Genomic DNA, 18,946 nt, shown 5'->3' on the forward strand with positions numbered 1-18,946 from the left:
TTATCTGCCACCTCATTGCCCTGAATTCCAACATGCGCTGGTACCCACATTAGAGGAGTTATTACTCCCATCTGTGTTAGACTATTAAACTTGATCATGATTTCTGTTAGGATGTCACTTCTTTTTGATTCCATTGATTTTAAACTCATCAAGACAGCCATTGAATCAGAACATATTAGAGCTTTACCGGGTCTGGTTTCATATGTCCACTCTAATGCCATCAAAATTGCAACCAACTTAGCTGTGTATACAGAAGTTCCATCTGATATCCTTCCAGCCTTCCTCACTTCAAGTTCTGGGACATAGAGTGCTACTCCTGTCCTTCCTGATTCCATACTCTTTGAACCATCTGTATATATTTGTAGATATGAGTAATATGCATTATTAATGTAGTTCTTGACATATGTGATTATGTGAACAGCTTCTTCCATCTCTCTTTTGTTTTCATGTAATTTTAAATCTACTTTTGGTTGATCAAGTATTCAAGATGAATTTGGTGACATTATATTTATTGACGCAAATGATAATATATCAAGACCATTCTTATTTACCCATTCTTTTATTTTCCAGGCAAATCCCTTCCCTTGTGTATTTAAAATTTCCAAGCAATCACTCAAAACAATTCTTACAGGATGATTCTCACTTTGTCCCTGTAGGTTTATCCAATAAGCCATAGCCAATTTTTGTCGTCCTATATAGAGTGGTGTTTCTGATGTTTCTATTTGAAGAGCAGCTATAGGTGTTGTTTTCACTCCCCCTAAAATAATTCTTAACGCCTTAGTTTGCATAATGTCTAGTTTCTTTAATAATGTTGACGATGCTGATTCATATACAATGCATCCATAGTCAATACTAGATCGCGTACGTCCATCATAAATTCCTTTTAACGACTGTTTGTCAGCACCCCAGTCATGTCCTGACACTGCTCTCATTAAATTTAATATTTTTCCACATTTCTTTGAAATATAATCTATGATTCTTACAGGTTAACTTTTGATCAAACCATAATCCTAGATACTGAAAATTTTCTACTTTCTCTAAACATGATCCATATAATGTAAGCTGTTAATTCCCTGTTATTTTCTTCTTAGTAAAAATTTGATAACATGTTTTTGATCTTGAAAATTTTAAACCCCAATCTAATGACCATTTTTCTACTATATCTAAGGCTTCTTGAATTTTATCCATATTAAATGCAATGTTCCTTCCTATTTTCCACATTATTCCATCATCTGCATACAATGCTGTATTATTCCTGGAGCAACATTTTTAAAAAACATCATTAATCATAATGTTAAAAAGTATAGGACTAATCACACTTCCCTGTGGAGTTCCGTTTTCTATATTCACAATTTGTGAAACTTCATTACCCACTAGGACTTGAATTGTTCTATCAAATAAAAAACTCAATACCCAATTAAACATTCTTCCTTCAATACCAATTGTCTTCATTTTAATTAGTAATCTCTCTTTCCAGAGCATATCATATGCTTTTTCCAAATCAATATAAATTGCTACCAATCCCTCTTTAACTGCTATAGCTTTTTTAACATCTGTTTCCAATTTTACTAATGCATCTATTGTTGATCGTCCTTTTCTGAAACCGTATTGATATGATGCTAATATTTCTTTAGTGTCAAATATATAATTAAGCCTATTTACAATCATTTTCTCCATTAGTTTGCACAAGTTTGATGTAAGAGCAATTGACTTGTAATTCCCTGCTATTGAAGCATCTTTTCCTGGTTTAGCTATGGGTATTATTATAGCATGCTTCCAAGACCTTGGTAATCTACTTTCAGTCCAAATTTTATTATACAAATCCAATACAAGTTTAAGTATTTTATCATTTGCTTGCTTAAGCATAATGTAATAAATTCCATCTCATCCAGGTGCTGTATGTTTAATCTTATTCAAAACTCGCTTAAGTTCCCACATTTTAAACTAATCATCTAATGCTCCCTCTCCTTTTTGTCTTTTATTATAAAGGTCTTCATGTTGAGTCAGAATTTCTCTTCTTTTCTTTCTATAATTTTCACGTAGGTTTTCTTAACTATGAGCTTTCTAAAAGGTATTAACTAGTAACTCTGCCTTCTCCTTTTCTGTAATAGCCGTTTTCCCTTCTCCTGATATTACTGGTATATTTCTAGTATTATAAACTCCAATCATCTTTTTTTAACATATTCCATACTTCCCTTAATTGTGTTTCATTTCTAATAGATGCACAATACTCCCTCCAATATTTCTTTTTTGCTTGTTTAATTGTTCTTCTTGCCTTTGCTCTCTCCCTCTGATATTCTATTACAGCGTCTGGTGTCAAAGTTCTTTTCAACATTCTAAATGCTTTATTTCTACTTTTTATAGAATTTTTACATTCGTTATTCCACCAAGGCACAACCTTCTTCTTACTATTCCCATTAGTTTTCGGTATACATTCTTCCGCAGTTGTGATTAAAAATGAACTTAATTCATCTGTACATTTGTCAATGTTATCTTCTGTGTTGTAATTCTTTACTTTTTCTTCACATATTTGATTATATTTTCCCCAATGAGCTTTCTCAAATTTCCATCTATTTTGTTTTATTAATTTACTTCTTTGCATTTCTAATCCTATTGTACATATAATTGTAAAATGGTCACTCCCTACTGTTGACTGCTCTACTACCTCCCATTGGCATTTAACAGATATTGCAGCTGACACTATTGTTATATCTAAACATGATTTTGCTTGTTTTCTAATATTAAATCTTGTTCCCCTACCATTGTTTAAGCACACTAGTGAATTATCTTCCATATAATCTTCCACCACCATTCCATTTGTGTCTGTGCTCATACTACCTCACACCACACTATGTGCAAAATTACATTTTTTTTTACAAAATTATATTTCATTCACTGCATTTAACATGGTGACATTACCTTCATGATAAAGATATGGTCATTTGAGTTCACTCCCCAGCAGCTGTAAGGACCACAGCTGTAATACTTAAGCTTTCCATTAAGGGTAACCCAAGGAGTGGTGCTGGATGGCCATTGGTTGTTTGCATCCATATTTAAACAAAAGATGTCATCATTCATATTGACGCCTGCAATGATCTGATCACCTCCAGCATCCACCTGCTTGAGAAGACCTTAAAATACAAAAAAAAGTTTAGCTAAAATATTAAAAATCACTTTTTTAATAAAGATATATTTTGAATCATTGGGAATTTTTTTATATACCTGGAAACTCAACAAATCTGCCACTTATCAATTTGAAGATGTAGTAGGTTTTGTTAACTCCCAGCTGACCAGCAGGACCAACACTGAAGTGCTTTAGAGATTTGCTGACCAGATTGAAGACATCATCTTGCAGCACAAACGCTTGATTTAGATCGTTCACTCCAACCACTGAACCAGACCCAGCATCAATCTGCTTCAGATTACCATTCATTATGGTACAGTCTAAAGCTGAAAAAACCACAAAAAATAGATATAGAGCCTTTAAAATATTTTAAAAGACAATAAAAAGAAAATGTAAAAAATAAAATAAAAACAGCATTTACCCAGAGTGTAAAGGATTTGGCAACTCAAGAGCAGCAGAACACCTTGATAAACCTTCATTGCTCCACATACAGTTTTTGTTTGGACCTGTTCTTAAACAAAAATCAAATACATGAATTAAATTTGAAATTCAAAGTAAAGTTAAATGGGTAAAAAAATCAACAACACAATGACAGCAATTAAATGAAGAGAACCTTGTCTTATTTGATCAGGATTCAGCAAGTCGTTCACCAGTAGTTGCACGAATTGGAGAATGCAATGCTTTAAATATGCACATCTAAACCCGCCCCTAACCCGACCCCTCACAGTGATGTCACTAGCTCCATTGAGTGCATTGTGTCTGAGACAGTGTGTCTCAACTTGCATATGCAAGTCTGCACTCAGATACAATTGGCGAATTCGGGTGCTGGTAAGGTGATGTTGAGCTTGCTTCACTATACATTGGGACACACTGAGTATGACATGAGAACGTCTTCGATGTACATGATTAAAACTGGAATTTCTAAACAACAGAAGAACTAATCATTTTTATATATTAATTTGACTAATAAAAGCATAGCTAAATAATTTGATTGTTTCGTATACCAGCACCATTTTAACCATTAAACAATTACAAATGTTTGCTCAATTTTTACTAACCTATCTAGCTATGTTTGTTTGTGTTAAAAATGAATAAATAACAGATTCTTTCTAGAAAAACGTCTCTCGTTTGATTATTTGGGTCACACGATTCATATTTCGAGCTTCCGTTAAGGGCTCATAGTGCATATATCAATGCAGCATGATTTTCCCCTGCATTGTGGCACTTTTCAGGGTGCAAAAGTTTCAGCACACTGAAAAAAATTGTGATTTAGACAGCACTTAAAATGGCTGGTGAACTGATCTGTTCACTGACCACTGAACAAAGGTCTATAAGTTCAAAGCTTGAGACAAAACAACAACACCCGTATAATAATTGTCATTATGACCAAGTTGTCATTTGAAACTTCTGACCAAGTTGTCATTTGAAACGCTTATAATTTAGGCCAGACTCCAATAACTTAAGCTAACCTCAGAATAATAAATTTTAAGACCAAAGTACACACTGTAAAAGCTTAAAACCTGGTTCAGATATTTATGAATGACCACATAATTGAACCAAAGAATAAATAGAACAGATGAAATTTAACTGAGACTATTGGTAAACAATAATAAGTACAAAACCCAACAGGTAAATCTCTGATAGTATACGGTTGAACAAAATAAGACAAAAAAGTTAATCTAAACAAAGTTTGTATTTGGGCCAATCAAAGTTGCTTTGAAATTTGCACTGAGGGCTTCTATTATAGCGCCGACACATGTAATGATCATCTGTGCAGTATAGTAAGAGCACTCCCATACAGACCGAAATCCTTCTTTTTACATCACTTGTTATTATCTAAACTACATTTAAATAACATGGAGGGGGACACAACAAAAAAGGCTAGGATAAAACAACAATCGAAACCTGAAAAGAATGTGAAATCAACAGATGAAAAGTCTAAGATGGACAGCTGATAAGCTGTCAGCAAGCATTGGAGCAAAAATGTGGACATTAAAGCTTTCTGGGTGGATATTACAACTGACCTAACTGCCTTCAAAGATTCTCTCGTAAAAAAAGAGATAAGCAACTATAACAAGAAGTCTGGATGTCTTAAACCACCAGTTAAACCAAGTTAAACTTAAACCAAGTTTTGTCATAGAGCTAAACGTTATGGCAGAGAGGGTCAATGAAACGGAGCATTGGAGGAAATTGGAATAGGAATAGATCGGTGGTGGTGGAATACAAAATGAAACACTTGGTACTCTGCTCTGCATTAAGGTAGAAAGTACACTGGAACGAAAAAAGAACCATTCTTTTTTTTGACCAAGACTATCCATCTGAGATCCAACAGAAAAGAAGGGCGTTTGCGCTGATAAGAAAAATTCGGAAAGAAAAAGGGATAATGTTTCAAATGTCACTGCTGGTGATACTAAGAATCTTTCTGGACAACAGCCCGGTTATATATAATACGATGATGGAAGCATCAAGAGACTTGAAAGAAAAGGGACTGATAAACAGCGAAGAGGAAACTGCTATAGGAATATCTGGAAAAGTGAAACAGAGGACCTGGGAAAAGGTTGGAATGACATCAAAGAAAAGTAAAGAAGCACACAGAGCAACGATCTGGCAAAACAACTATGTCAATTTCAAATAGAGACAATGCAATCTCTGTTGGAAAGTAGGGTAAAAGGTGATACATTCTAACATAGAACTCTGAAAGACTGGCTAGACTTTTTGACTTAATTCATTGATGATGGACATTTAAACCGAATGAAAAAGGAAAGGTATTTAACCGAGCCAAGTGATACAGGATGAAAGATTGAAATACTTATTACGTCTGGAGTTATTGAATAACATACTGTTAAGATGACACAAAAGAACTATAATTTGTAAAATTTAAAAATCCTTTATTATATAAGATAATTAGTAGAAATATTTAACCTGGAAACCTAGAAATACAAGAATATAATTAGTGCCAGTTAGAATGGATGTTGAATATTTTGGTGCACATTAGCCTAATGAGGGGTCTTTTAGAGAAGGAAGGCTTTCCCCTCACATTAGGAAGTGGTTTAAGACTTTAAGTTTAGAGACCTTTTTTTGTTTTGTTTTCTATGTGGTTCAGTATGTTTATGTTTTTGTTTATGTTATTTTTACGTTTTGGTCACCTCAATCTTCACTACAACACTTGATTATACTGTATGCCAACACAGGAATATAGGGTTACTTTAAATGTTAATGAGTTACTAATCCGATCAAAAGAAGCAAACTTGTTGCTAAAATGAAAAGAGAAAATCTGCATCTTTCTGATAAAGAACACAAGAAATTAGGAAAAATGGGATTTAAGATTTATTATCTTCATATAATAATGATCGCAAACGGGGAAATATTATATTATTCTCAAACAAAGTCAAGTTCAAGTTCAATTTATTTATATAGCACATTTCCAACTGCCACAAGGCTGCAAAAAGTGCTTTACAGAGAAAAAATAGACAGACAATGTGGGTATAAAAACAGTAACAGCAATAGGTGCATAATAGGAAAGATCATAGAAAGTGTAACAATAAAAATAGCAAAAAAATAATAAGAAGAAATAGGGAAGTACTTATGCTTTAAAAGACCTGGAAAATAAATGAGTCTTTAATTTAGACTTAAAGATAGGCAGCAACAAAGCCTTTTTTAGTTCTAATGGCAGGGCGTTCCAGAGGCAAAAGCACGTTCGCCAGGGCCGGATTAACCAATGGGCCTTATTGGCCGTGCGCACTTGGGGCCCCTGTGAGGGGAGGAAAAAAAAGCCAATTTCGGAGTGTCTTTTTAGGCTAAGTGCAAATAGTTGGAATAAGCTATATTTCATACTTGGATATTGTTTGACAAATGTTAGCAGGTTTGGCTTGCTGACCCGGGAGAGAACCCTGAGCTCGGAGATAGTTGAGCCCAGGGCTCCCACCTGGTCAATAGAGCATGTAACCTAGTTGGAATTAGCTTTATTTCAAGAGTTCACACTTAAGGCCCGTTTCCACTGAGTGGTACGGTACGGTACAGTTCGGTACACTTTTATGGCCGTTTTCACTGTCAAAAGGCGCACCGAACTGAACCGTACCGTACCACTTTTTCGGCACCCTTTCGAAAGGGTACCAAACACGAGAAAGGGTACCAAAAGGTGGAGCTAGACTCGCAGCTGAACGCTATTGGTTTACAGAGATACGTCATTCGCTTACACAACAAGCGAGAATGAAAACAAAAAACAGTCATGTTTAAAATACACACACAGCCGAGAGATTACAGCAGAATTATATATACTTATAATAACGAGTCATGGTCGATCCGGGCTCAAACAAACCTTGTCATCGTCTTGATGAACAGCCACAAAGCCATGGAGTAGAGCAGATTTACCCTGTGCCGCGTAGTTTTTACGAGGCAGTCTGAAGCGCGAGCGGTTTCGCTTTCTTCCTTGCGTTCGCCGCGCGTCTAACATTATATCTGAAATAACAAACTTCTTGAGCTGATGATAATAACAATGTGCGCTTGATTATTGACCTGCTTTTGAAACCCGATCCTGTCAGACACAAAACGCGAGAGTGAAGCGCAAAAAAGTAGAGGAGAAGCTGGAAAAAAAGGAGCACATTATTTTTTAGCAAATATGAACAAAATGCCATGTATAACTAACTTATTATCTTCACATTTTTGACTAATATGAACCGGGAATGATGGAATTACTGTCTAACAGAGGCTACATGTGCTGCTGAAGATTACAGACACAGATGAGAGGTTTTCACTGACTATAGGCTATATTTCGTGTTGTTTCTGAACCTAAATACGGACGAAATGTCTGCTGTGTGTAGTTCTTCTGTAGTAACATATCGGAGACTGTAAGGGGCTGTATGTGTTTATATATGTTCATTTATTTATTTATTTTATATAATTACAGACGTTACAGTAGGCTGTTTCGCACTGTCATTGATCTGCAGTTATAATCAACTCATGTTCATTGAAAAGTTAGTAATAAACATTATACAGAAATATTTATGTGTGTAAAGCATCTGTTTTGTGAGAAGTGCTTTTCATATGATATGTAAGTGACCCGTACAGCTTTATTGTAGACATATCCTTGAGCGAGAACGACGTCGACTGAAACTTTCTGTTATACACCACGCCCACCAAAAGGGTACCCTTGTTAGTGGAAACGCAAGCCTGATAAAAGTGACCTGTACCAAACCGAACCGTACCGTACCAGTCAGTGGAAACGAGCCATTAGATATTGTTTGACAAATGTAAGCAGGTTTGGCATGCTGTCCCGGGAGAGAACCCGTAGCTTGGAGATAGTTGTGCCCAGGGCTCCCGCCTGGTCAATAGAGCATGTAAGGGAAGTACGAGATCAGGTGGTTCTTGAGAGCTCCCCGTGGTAAAGGAGGAAAGGAGGAGAAGGGGTGGATGGGGGGTTTCTTCAGAAAACGAAGGAAAGGGAGTAGTTCTAGCTAGGCTACTTATAGTTAGTTTGGATTAATGTGATTGGCTAACTAATGATTGTAGATGGGTGACCAGCTGCAGTCAATGATATCACGTGCTCCTCTCGAAATTAGTTTGTGAAACTTCACTCACGGTTTCCGCGCATCAATGTCTGATTGACAGAGACAAAATAAGTAAAGAGTGTGGAAAATGACAGCGTGAGTGGTGCACCTTGTAAAGCGCACAGCAACATCTTTTGATGCGATCGATCATTAACTGGGGTCTGCTGAACTCGTGCTACTTTTTCTCTCCCCATTACATATCAGATTGGAAATACAATTATTTTTAATAGGAAGGAAACATGATATAAAGTCACAGTTGCCACAATTGGGTATTTAATAATGTTTAGCCTATTTCAAATGTGTATAATATTCTATAAACAGTTATTTTCCACCTGTTGTTAAACGTTAGCAACATCTTAATAGAATTGATCTGTATCTACAATGTTAGTCGCCCTTTTCCGAACTCTCTTCGTCATCAATGAGGGTACAGAAGAAGACGTTTTGGTAACGTTAGTTGAGTAAGCTAACCAAGATGCTAACGGCAGCGCAGCGCGGACAGGATTCATCATGTCAGAGAGACAGACAGAAAAAGGAGAGAGAGAGAGAGGGAGAGACAGGAGAGAAGAAGTATACACTGTAAAAATTAAAGGTTCCTGGAGACACTTTTTTGGGGTTTTTCACATTGCCACACCGGCGGAACCCTCTAAGGAACCTCTAGGCACCATTTCAAAAGGGGCAGTTCTCTGAGGAACTTCAAGGGTTCCTGGAGGAACCCTCTTATTAACACTGTAAAAACGAAAGGTTCATGGAGGCACTTTTTGGGGTTCTTCACATTGCCACACCGGCGGAACCCTCTAAAGAACCTCTAGGCACCATTTTAAAAGGAACAGTTCTCTGAGGAACCCTCCTATTAAGAATGACCAGGAACCACCTTGAGTGCTTTGAAGCACGATTTTATTTTTTAATGCTTGTTTTTCCTATTTCTCTTAATTTATGGTTTGTGCAAACATGTTTAATCACAAATTCAATACACATCTATCTATCTATCTATCTATCTATCTATCTATCTATCTATCTATCTATCTATCTATCTATCTATCTATCTATCTATACATGTTTATAGATTTTTTAAAAATACAATCGCATTTTTCATAAATAATTACTTTTATTAATCAATATACATCACAATTACATTCACGTAATAAGATTAATAATGTAATATACATTTTAATGCAAACAATCAAATTTAAATAATGTCTAGCATAACAGCCAGCAATATCTTTAGCTGTCTGCTGCTTCACATTGGAGGTGTCCCTATAAAAGTAAATTAAAAAGTAGTTAACCTGACAAGTTATAAAAACAAAGGAAATTCACAATATTCCAGAGGCATTTTTTTTTTTACTTAATCAAGACATATTCACAAAAGATATGCAGAACATTTCTGAATAACAAAAGGAAACATCAATAAAATTAGGAATTGTCTTAATTTATATAAAATGATTTTTTTTCACCGCTTGCAGAGTGCCCATATACATCAATAAAGGCAAAATTCATAGAATGTAAACCTCTCAAATATCTGAGCACAAGCAGAAATAAGACAACACAAAAGCTGTGTCTGAAACCACTCCCTCCTTACTGCACCCCACATATTTTCCCACTTATTCACACAGATAATGCAATATAATTTTGAGTGTACTGCATATGCGATATTGTTATTTTATTCAGGTTGTAGTTATTAGCTTTTTTTTTAAATTAACCATTAGTTGATTAAAAACACATTAAATAAAGAGAAAATTATATGAGTTAAAAATTTAAATCAATTATGCATGAAGGTCAAATATTGTTTTTGGACTAAATTTAAGTGGCCTTTGAAATACAGTAATTAATATTACAGGGTTCAACAATAAGGATTGCCCAATGGCCCAGGGCCAGCGTGAGAGATGTTTGGGACAGTAGAGAATCGTTATTGGCCCGATCAGGCCAGTGCTGCCTAGTCACAAAATTTTTATTTGCCTGCAACTATTTGTCAATTGCATGCAAATACAGTCTTAGAATCGAGAAACAATTTGTGCTTTTAAGTCTTTGAATGCTACATTTTCTGTGAAGTTGTAAACACTATATTGCTTTTTGGTTTCGTTTATCTGATTGGATGTTGTAAGCACATTATTTTTTTCCACAACCTGGTAAAAACCAGTACAGTGAAGAGACGGCAACATGACAGCAACATCAAATTATGAGGCTAAAAGGAAACGTCTGTTTCTAATGTTGTGGAAACAGATATTTACATGGGTACAACACGACGAAAAAAATGAAGTGATGTTTTGCTTTTTTTTTTTGTTTTTTTACGTTTTTTAAGTCTGCCACCTTTTGTTTTGCAATAAAATGCCTGCACATTCTCCAGACAGTGCTTTGGTCTACTCTCTCACACTGGTGCAGCGCTGCCTGGCACGGTGATTTACATTCAGACTAATGCAACGATTACAATAATCTTTCAACATTGAATATGAAGCGCGAAAAAACCTGTGAAGTGAAAAACGGCACCGATTTTAGTTTGGTTTGAACATGAACAGAAGTGAGGGGCTATATAGTGAAAAGTGAAAGTACCCGCCTCCATTACGTCAGGTACCACATCTTGTTAAAGACATTGAGGGCAGTCAGGCATCGTAAAACAGAGAGTGGACCAAAGCACATCAATTGATCATCATTTGGGAAATATTTAAAAAAAGAAAAAAAAAATTCAAAGGGCGGTTAATAATTCTGACTTTAACTGTAAATGTAATGCTTGTATTTGCACCAGCTCTGTGATGCACATCCAAAACTTCATGCATTGTGTTAAATTAGGCTTTCCAGTCTCCGTGTTCAGTCCATTACTTTTTTCTATAATTATAAAAATATTCTAACAATTAAAAGTAATCAACAGCAATAAATATTATACAAGGTAAAATACATAAATAATAACGATAATATATAAGATAAAAATCTAAAACAGTTTTTTAAGGTTTCCTTTTGATTAAAATTGACAATATTGACATACCGACTGCTGTATCATGGCAACACTTTAGAGAGTTTAAAAGTTCCTCAATAGAAAAAGGTTAATTGTAGATCTCTGTGTTTTTGGGTCATTATTTTATGTGGAGGAATTTCTTGCAAAGGTTTCTGCAAGTAGATTGGCAATGTCATATTTATTAGTCAGCAGAGTGCCGTGATTATCAATGTGTTTTACTTGTGGTCCGCCTCTTCCTTTCATTTTCCGAATCGCATCCCATATTTTCTTTGATGGTGTATTTATTGTCAAGCTCAACACAAATTTATTCCAGCTCTGTCTCTTTGCTTCTCTTATATATCTCCATGCCTGTGCTCTGCAAATTTTAATCTTCATAAGGTTTTCAGACGTTGGATGTTTCTGAAAAGATCTTTCTGCTGTTTTCCGTGCTTTAATAAATTCTTTACATTGGTCATCAAACCAAAGATTCCGTCTCTTGCTCTGTTTTGTTGATGTTTTTGGTACCGATTCATCTGCTATTTCAATAATTTTTTCTGTGAACCATTTGATTGGATTTTCTTTATACTGTTGCTTGCCATCAAGTCTCTCATAGCAAAGGATTTGAAATGAGTACCAATTAGCTTTTTCAAGTTTCCATTTTTGAGGTCTCTGTTGTGTATCTGCCACTGTGTTGGTTATAATCAGAGGAAAGTGATCACTTCCACAAAGATCATCGGAGACATACCATGAGAAATCAGTAGTAAAAGAGACATCACATATTGTTGAGTCAATGGCAGAGAAGGATCCATGTCCTGGGTGTTAGTATGTGTATGAACCATCATTTAAAAAGACACAGGTCATTTTCATTAATTAGTTAAATAGGGGGAATATAAACAGAACACAATGTAATAGTCTTTTGCAAAGTTACATGGACTGCTACTACTTGTAGGTTTGTATTTATTTTCATAACATCATATAACATCATGCCTTAGTAATATTCCACCACAAGGACGTTGAAGATTTGGCCATATGCATTTAAGCATGTAAAATGTTTCAGAGATATATTGGTCTCTGGAGTAAGATGGGTCTCTTGGAGACAGAAAGCCAGGGGATTATAAATGTAAGCAAGACATTGTAATTCAGAAAAATTGGCTCTCATGCCACAGCAATTCCTCTGATTGATATGACTTTCCACTGTCAAGTTGATAAAACATGTGAGTGCCCTTTGTTTCTAGTTTTAGGAGAAGTGCTCCGACTACGAGGTTTTTTATCGTCTGACATTTCAATGTCTTTTGAGCTGCTGGTCTTCATCTCCTTATGCTCTTGGCTTGTTTTTTCTTTTTGAGGATTTGGCTTTTTGTTTATTTTTAGTTTTGTCCTGTAGATGAATTTTCTTTGTGATTTACTTGAGTTTGATGGGGCACAGTCTGACTTTGATGATCAACAAACTTTGTATTTACTGGAGTTTGAGATTTTATTTCTTCAAATTTTTCATTTAGCCATGTCAAATCTGTCTGAACCTCGACAGACTGTAGTTGTGGTTTAATCACAGCTGCAAAAGTCTTTTCCAATTTAAAGAATGGGGAATTCTCTACAAGTTTTCGAGCTTCCAAATAGCTCACCTTCTTAGAGCACTTAATTTTCTGGATTTCTTTTTGTTTAATCCAGGTAGGACAGTCTTTGGATGAGCTTGGATGTTCTCCTGCACAGTTGCTGCACTTTGGTGTTTTTTTTACATTGCTCACCATGTTTTTCCTCTCCACAGTTTACACAAGTAGATCTGTTTTTGCAAGCAGTCGATCCATGTCTAAACTTTTGGCAGTTGAAACACCTGAGTGGATTAGGTGCAAAAATGTCTACATTGACACTCAAATATCCAATTCGAATATTTTCTGGAGGTAGAGGTCTACTGAAAGTTAAAATATAAGTTCCTGTTTTTATGATACAATCTTCTCTCCTGATTGTGATTCATCTTGAGGCATTAACTCTGCAGTAATATCCGTCTCTTCCATGTCTTCTAGCTCTCTGGTACGGATTACTCCTTTGCTATGATTTAAAGTTGGATGGTGAAAAGTTTTTATAGCAACACCAGCAAGCACATTTGCACATAATAGGTTTTCTGCCTGGATCTTTTTGGAGCATTCAACAAGAATTTGTCCAGATCTTAGTTTAACATCTTTGACTGTTCCAGCAATCTCAGAGATGCCTTTTTGAATAGCAAAAGGAGAAAACCTAGAAACACCTAGAAACACCTAGAAATACACAAAACATTTCTCAAAAACATATTTAGTATTACAGCCAAAGAGGCCTGTGGCGGAGACTGGAAAGTCCAACTCCAGCCTAAATTGGACCTTCTAATAAGCTGGATCTTCTAATAAGCAAATTAGTCAAGAAACTAGACAAATATGATAAAAGAGTTAGGCTTAATACATGTATTAAGAGACATATACCCCCTTAAAAAAAGAATATACTTTCTTTTCTTCTTCTAACATGTCTCATTCTAGAATTGATTATTTTTTTATGTTAGGATCAGATCAACAAAAAGTAAAGCACTGTAAAATAGGGACAAGGGACATTTAAGACTATTCAGGAATGTATCACTGTTTCTGGATAACAAACACAAAAGACATTTTGGTGACTTAAATAATTTAAATATATCATTTAAATTACTTAATAATATGTGTTGAATATGTTAAAAAAGAAATATTGAAATACTTTTAACATAATGATAATGGAGAGGTGTCTGTAACCCAGCTCACTGACTAGGTCACTAAGACAAATTATAAATAGTTTATTTTATATTCTAACATTTTATTTTATGATTGAGACAAGAAATGGTGAATAAAGTTCCTTTATATTATATACATAGTGTTTAAATAATAATAATAAATAGAGAATAAAGTTTTGAGACAGCAGTTTAGATCATTCAACGATCTAAAATCATATTGTTTCGGTGATTGACTGAAAGAAAGCCCCAAAGTTTCAGATTTTAAGGATAGGAAGCTGACAACAAGTCATAGAGTGAAAGAAGAGAAGTGCGAGTGGAGTACATTGAATCGGCCGAGACAACAGAAAACTATTATATTTAATCGAGACATATTTTTCTCTATTTTCCCGGTTCATCTTTATCTTTCCTTGGCCGGGTTTTTTTTTTGTGTGTGTGTGTGGGTGTTCCCTTTACTGTTTCTACTTTGAAATCGCGATCTGTCCCTGCCGTGGATGCTTTCTTGGTGGTCCAGACATGGCAAGCCGCCCTCTTTGAAAGATCGTGCCTGGAAGTAAATTAATCCGTTGTTCACTGAACTGGTAGGACAAAACATTCTTGGACTTTGAACTACTACTTTCATCCAATTTTTCCATCTTTTTTTGTTTTTTCTTCTTCATTGTACATGCAACAAGTGATTTATGAAACTGAATTTGTATGAAGTGAATTTATCATCTGAAGTGTTGGTGATTTCAGTATATATGTTATATACATATATTACTTTATTCTAGTGTTCATAAAACTGAACTGTTTTTGACATTTATTTATTTGTTTTATTTTATTTTCATCATTTAACTTGTTTAATATACTTACCTCAGTTATTTACCGTCATATTTGAGTCTGACTTATTTATCTATCAAAAAGTGGTTGTTATTTCTATACACTCTTGTGAGCTATTTAAAAATCTTCTGATACCTGGTCCTTATAAAAAAGCAAATACTGAAAAAACGCAATAGAAAACACATCAATAACGCATAGATAATGGTTACATGTCACCCAAAAGCTGTTATGCGAGGTAAACCTATAATATGGGGATCACATATTAAAATGGTCCAAAAGCAAAAAAGCTTCTGTCATGGAGAAAATGGAAACAGCAGGCAGAGAGTAGTACAGTATATTTAAAACCAAAGATCCAAAAACTAAACAGATATGTCATAAATTGGAAGAAATACAACAGGCTTTTCAAGAATACTATAAGGAACCATATACCTCAAAAGATGTACTGAGCTTGCAAGCATGTAACAATTTTTTGCACACATTGGATTTACCATCAATTGGATCAATACAATATAAAACAACTCAAACAACAACAATAGACAAAAAAAGCAAGGTTATATCGAAGCTTAAAACAACTAAAGTACCAGGAATAGATGCTTTCTCTGCAGAGTGCTATAAAACATTTAAAGAACAATGGATGTCAATGCTTCTGGAATGCTTTATTCACACCTTACATGAAGGCTACCCCCCTATATCCGTGAAAGAGGCTATCATATCCGTGATTCCAAAAGACGGAAAAGATCCACTGAGTATAATTCGTATAGACCTATTTCAGTTTTAAACATCGACTATAGAGACTTTAGGCACAAACGATTAGAGGACATTCTTCCAGATTTAATAGATACCGTTCAAAGAGGTTTTGTAAAACATATACAAACATATGAATAATTTAGGGCGAGCCCTACACTCTAAAAAAATCTGTAAAAATACAGGAAAAACTACCGTATAATTGTAAAGGAACTTTCCGCACTTCACTCTCGCGTTTGTCCGTTTCTGAAAGGATCGGATGTCAGAAGCACTTCAATAATCTCGTGCACGTTATTATCATCAGCTCAAGAAGTTTGTTATTTCAAATATAGAGGTGCACATGAGCAATCACGAGAACGCAAGAGAAAGTAGAGAAAGTGAAACCGCTCTTTAAGATGGCCTCGTAAAACAAAAACAGGACAGCAGATTTTGTTCTTCTTGGCTTTGTGGCTGTTCATCAAGACAATGACAAGGTTTGTCTGAGCTCGGGTCAACCATGGCTCGTTATTATGTGTATATAGTAGTACAATGTAATGTCTCGGCTGTATATTTAAAACATTGCGGTTTCTTTGTTTTCATTCTTCTGCTTATGCATGCACAATTAACACTTCTCTGTAAACTAATAGTTTTCAGCTGTGCGTCTAGCTTCGCCTTTGGCATGCTAGGTACCCTTTGCAAAGGGTGCCCAAAAAGTGGTACGGTACGGTTCGCTTTTAGGTACCTTTAGACAGTGGAAACGGCCATAAAAGCATACCGAACTGTACCACTCAGTGGAAATGGGCCATTAATACTCTACAATTTCCTAAAGATCAGGGTGGTAGAGGTCTACCATCATTAGATAATTTTCATAAGGCAGCACAGTGTAGACATTTAGTTTGTTGGTGCCATGACAAATAAGAAAAAAATTGAAAGTTTCTAACAACTTTTGCATAAATACAATTCAGATAAACAAGACTTTGGTTACCTTCAAGTTAGACTATCATTGTTTAATAAGAACATAAGAGATTCAAAAGATATTGGTCCAACAGTAGTGCAGATATTTGTATCTGCTTACAAAAGGAAGATGAATAAACTAATTAGTCATTTTTCCTGTCTGACACCAAACATTCATTCATTTTCCTTTAGCTGATTCCCTTATTTATCAGGGGTCACTACAGCGAATTTAACCTCCAACTATTCAGATGTTTTTACGCAGCAGATGCAACCCTGTACTGGGAAACATCCATACACTTTCGCATTCACACACACTTATACACTACAGTCAAATTTCTTTAACCAATTCACCATATAGCGCATATCTTTGGACTGTGGGGGAAACTACACACAGAAATGCCAACTGGCCCAGCCAAGACTTAAAACAGCAACCTTCTTGCTGTGAGACAACAGTGCTAACCACTGCACTGTCACGATGCCACCCAAAGAAACATTCAACGTACTGTAAATAAAACAGAAATGGGTAAAGAAACCCCCTGTAATTATAACAAGATGAATGGTTAACTGTGGGAAACACAATTAACTCAGATTGGAGGGAATTTATTTAGAAAAAAAGGTTTTAAAACACCTAAAAAATATTTCAAACTAGAATCAAAAAGCTGTTAAATGCTGGAGAAAATGTGATGGCTGGGTCATGGATTGAAGTCCCAGACGCAGAATGAGTACAGGTGGTGTTTGACAGATATAAAAATAGTGATTAGGTGGATAACAGTTTAATTGGGTAGTGCTGAATCTAACAGACAGATGCAAGGGGTAGTGCTGGAGAGTTCTGGATGGCACACTCAGAAGCCATAGAATACCCAGAGGCTTGAAAATGGAGCAGGTAAGGTAAGGCCAGGTAGGTGGCGGTGAAGGCCTTGAAAGGGGCACTGCAGAGATACAAGAGCAGTCACTGTTGTCTCCCTAGTAGCAGTAACAGTGGGCAGGGCTGGACTGGGACAGGGAAACAAGACAGACAGACGGGGACTAAACTAAGAAACAAAACAAACTAAAATGACAATAACAAAAAGGGAATTACTGAAACTGCACAAAATTACTTGACTTACTGAAATTAAAGCAGAAAAATAACACTGAAAGCTACAATTTGGTTTGTTTTATATAAAAAATATAATTACTTAAGGAAACTAAAAGGATAAACGGGACCAGGTAGAAACTAGAAACCTACTGACAAAAGACAAACACATTCTAACAGAAGACAAATCACAAAGACAGCAAAAACTCACAAATAGCAGCACAAAGAGAAACAGTAACAGACTTCAACAAACAACTTGTAACAATGAACAGACCCAGACATGAGGGAAGTGAGCACAATATAAAGGGAAGAAAGAACATGACGGCCAGGTGGAGTATTCGCACCTATTGGCAAGATCTGAATAAAGAGATAAATGCAACAATGAAATTGAATCTGTAACTTTAAAACTATGTATCTGGGAATTTATTCTTCAAAAAAAAAAAAAAAAAAAAAAAAAAAAAAAATGAAACATATCCCACTAATACACTGCAAACAATTAATAAAAACGGCATTACAAAGAAATGGTTCAAGGAAGATCCATCTGTAGGTGAATGGCATGATATTGTCAAAGTAGTATGATATGGAAGTACTGACCCTTTCCTTAAAACAACAATCAGACAAAAAAAAAAAAAACAATCTTAGAAAATTTCTTCCTACTGCGGAAAGTGGTTGAGAAAAATTTTATGTTTAATGTAATTAATTGTGGTGCTTTTGTTTATATGTATCTGGAATCCCCACTCAAGATATATTTGATCCTTGATATGTAACCCTTACCAGAACTATGTACGGCAGGATCTGATCAAACATAAATACTTATGAATGTAAATAAGACTGTATCTGGCAACCTTGGAAATTATATTGTATGGCTTTTTGTCTTTGTTGTCATTTAAAAGTTTTTTTTGTTCTGTTCTCTTTAAAAAAAAAAACCAAATAAAAAAATTAAAAGAAATTAGCACTGAATAAGAATTCTGTATTGGGACCCAATGCACTATTATATTATGAATATTATGGATCGTTGACCCATTCATCATTAATTTTCTTTTCGGATTAGTTGCCACAG

At 35.2% G+C, this 18,946-nt stretch overlaps 1 protein-coding gene across 1 annotated transcript; it reads right to left on the reverse strand.

Annotated features, from left to right (window-relative positions):
- Positions 1–2,734: 2,734 nt before the first annotated feature.
- Positions 2,735–3,630, reverse strand: LOC130236512 (fish-egg lectin-like). Its single transcript, XM_056467235.1, has 3 exons — positions 3,546–3,630; positions 3,223–3,450; positions 2,735–3,131 (listed from the first exon to the last, which is right to left on the reverse strand). The coding sequence occupies exons 1-3, from the start codon at positions 3,601–3,603 to the stop codon at positions 2,902–2,904; spliced, it is 516 nt and encodes a 171-aa protein (XP_056323210.1). The 5' UTR covers positions 3,604–3,630; the 3' UTR covers positions 2,735–2,901.
- Positions 3,631–18,946: the final 15,316 nt, after the last annotated feature.

Source organism: Danio aesculapii, chromosome 10 (assembly GCF_903798145.1).
Source record: "Danio aesculapii chromosome 10, fDanAes4.1, whole genome shotgun sequence".
Classification (NCBI taxonomy): domain Eukaryota; kingdom Metazoa; phylum Chordata; class Actinopteri; order Cypriniformes; family Danionidae; genus Danio; species Danio aesculapii.

Bases quoted from the DNA above. Each gene is read 5' to 3' on its own strand.
- LOC130236512 (XM_056467235.1), bottom strand. From the start codon at position 3,603: ATGAAGGTTTATCAAGGTGTTCTGCTGCTCTTGAGTTGCCAAATCCTT. The intron at 3,451-3,545 runs GTAAATGCTGTT...TGGTTTTTTCAG, and splicing joins CCAAATCCTTTACACTCTGG to CTTTAGACTGTACCATAATG. The intron at 3,132-3,222 runs GTATATAAAAAA...TTGTATTTTAAG, and splicing joins CAGATTTGTTGAGTTTCCAG to GTCTTCTCAAGCAGGTGGAT.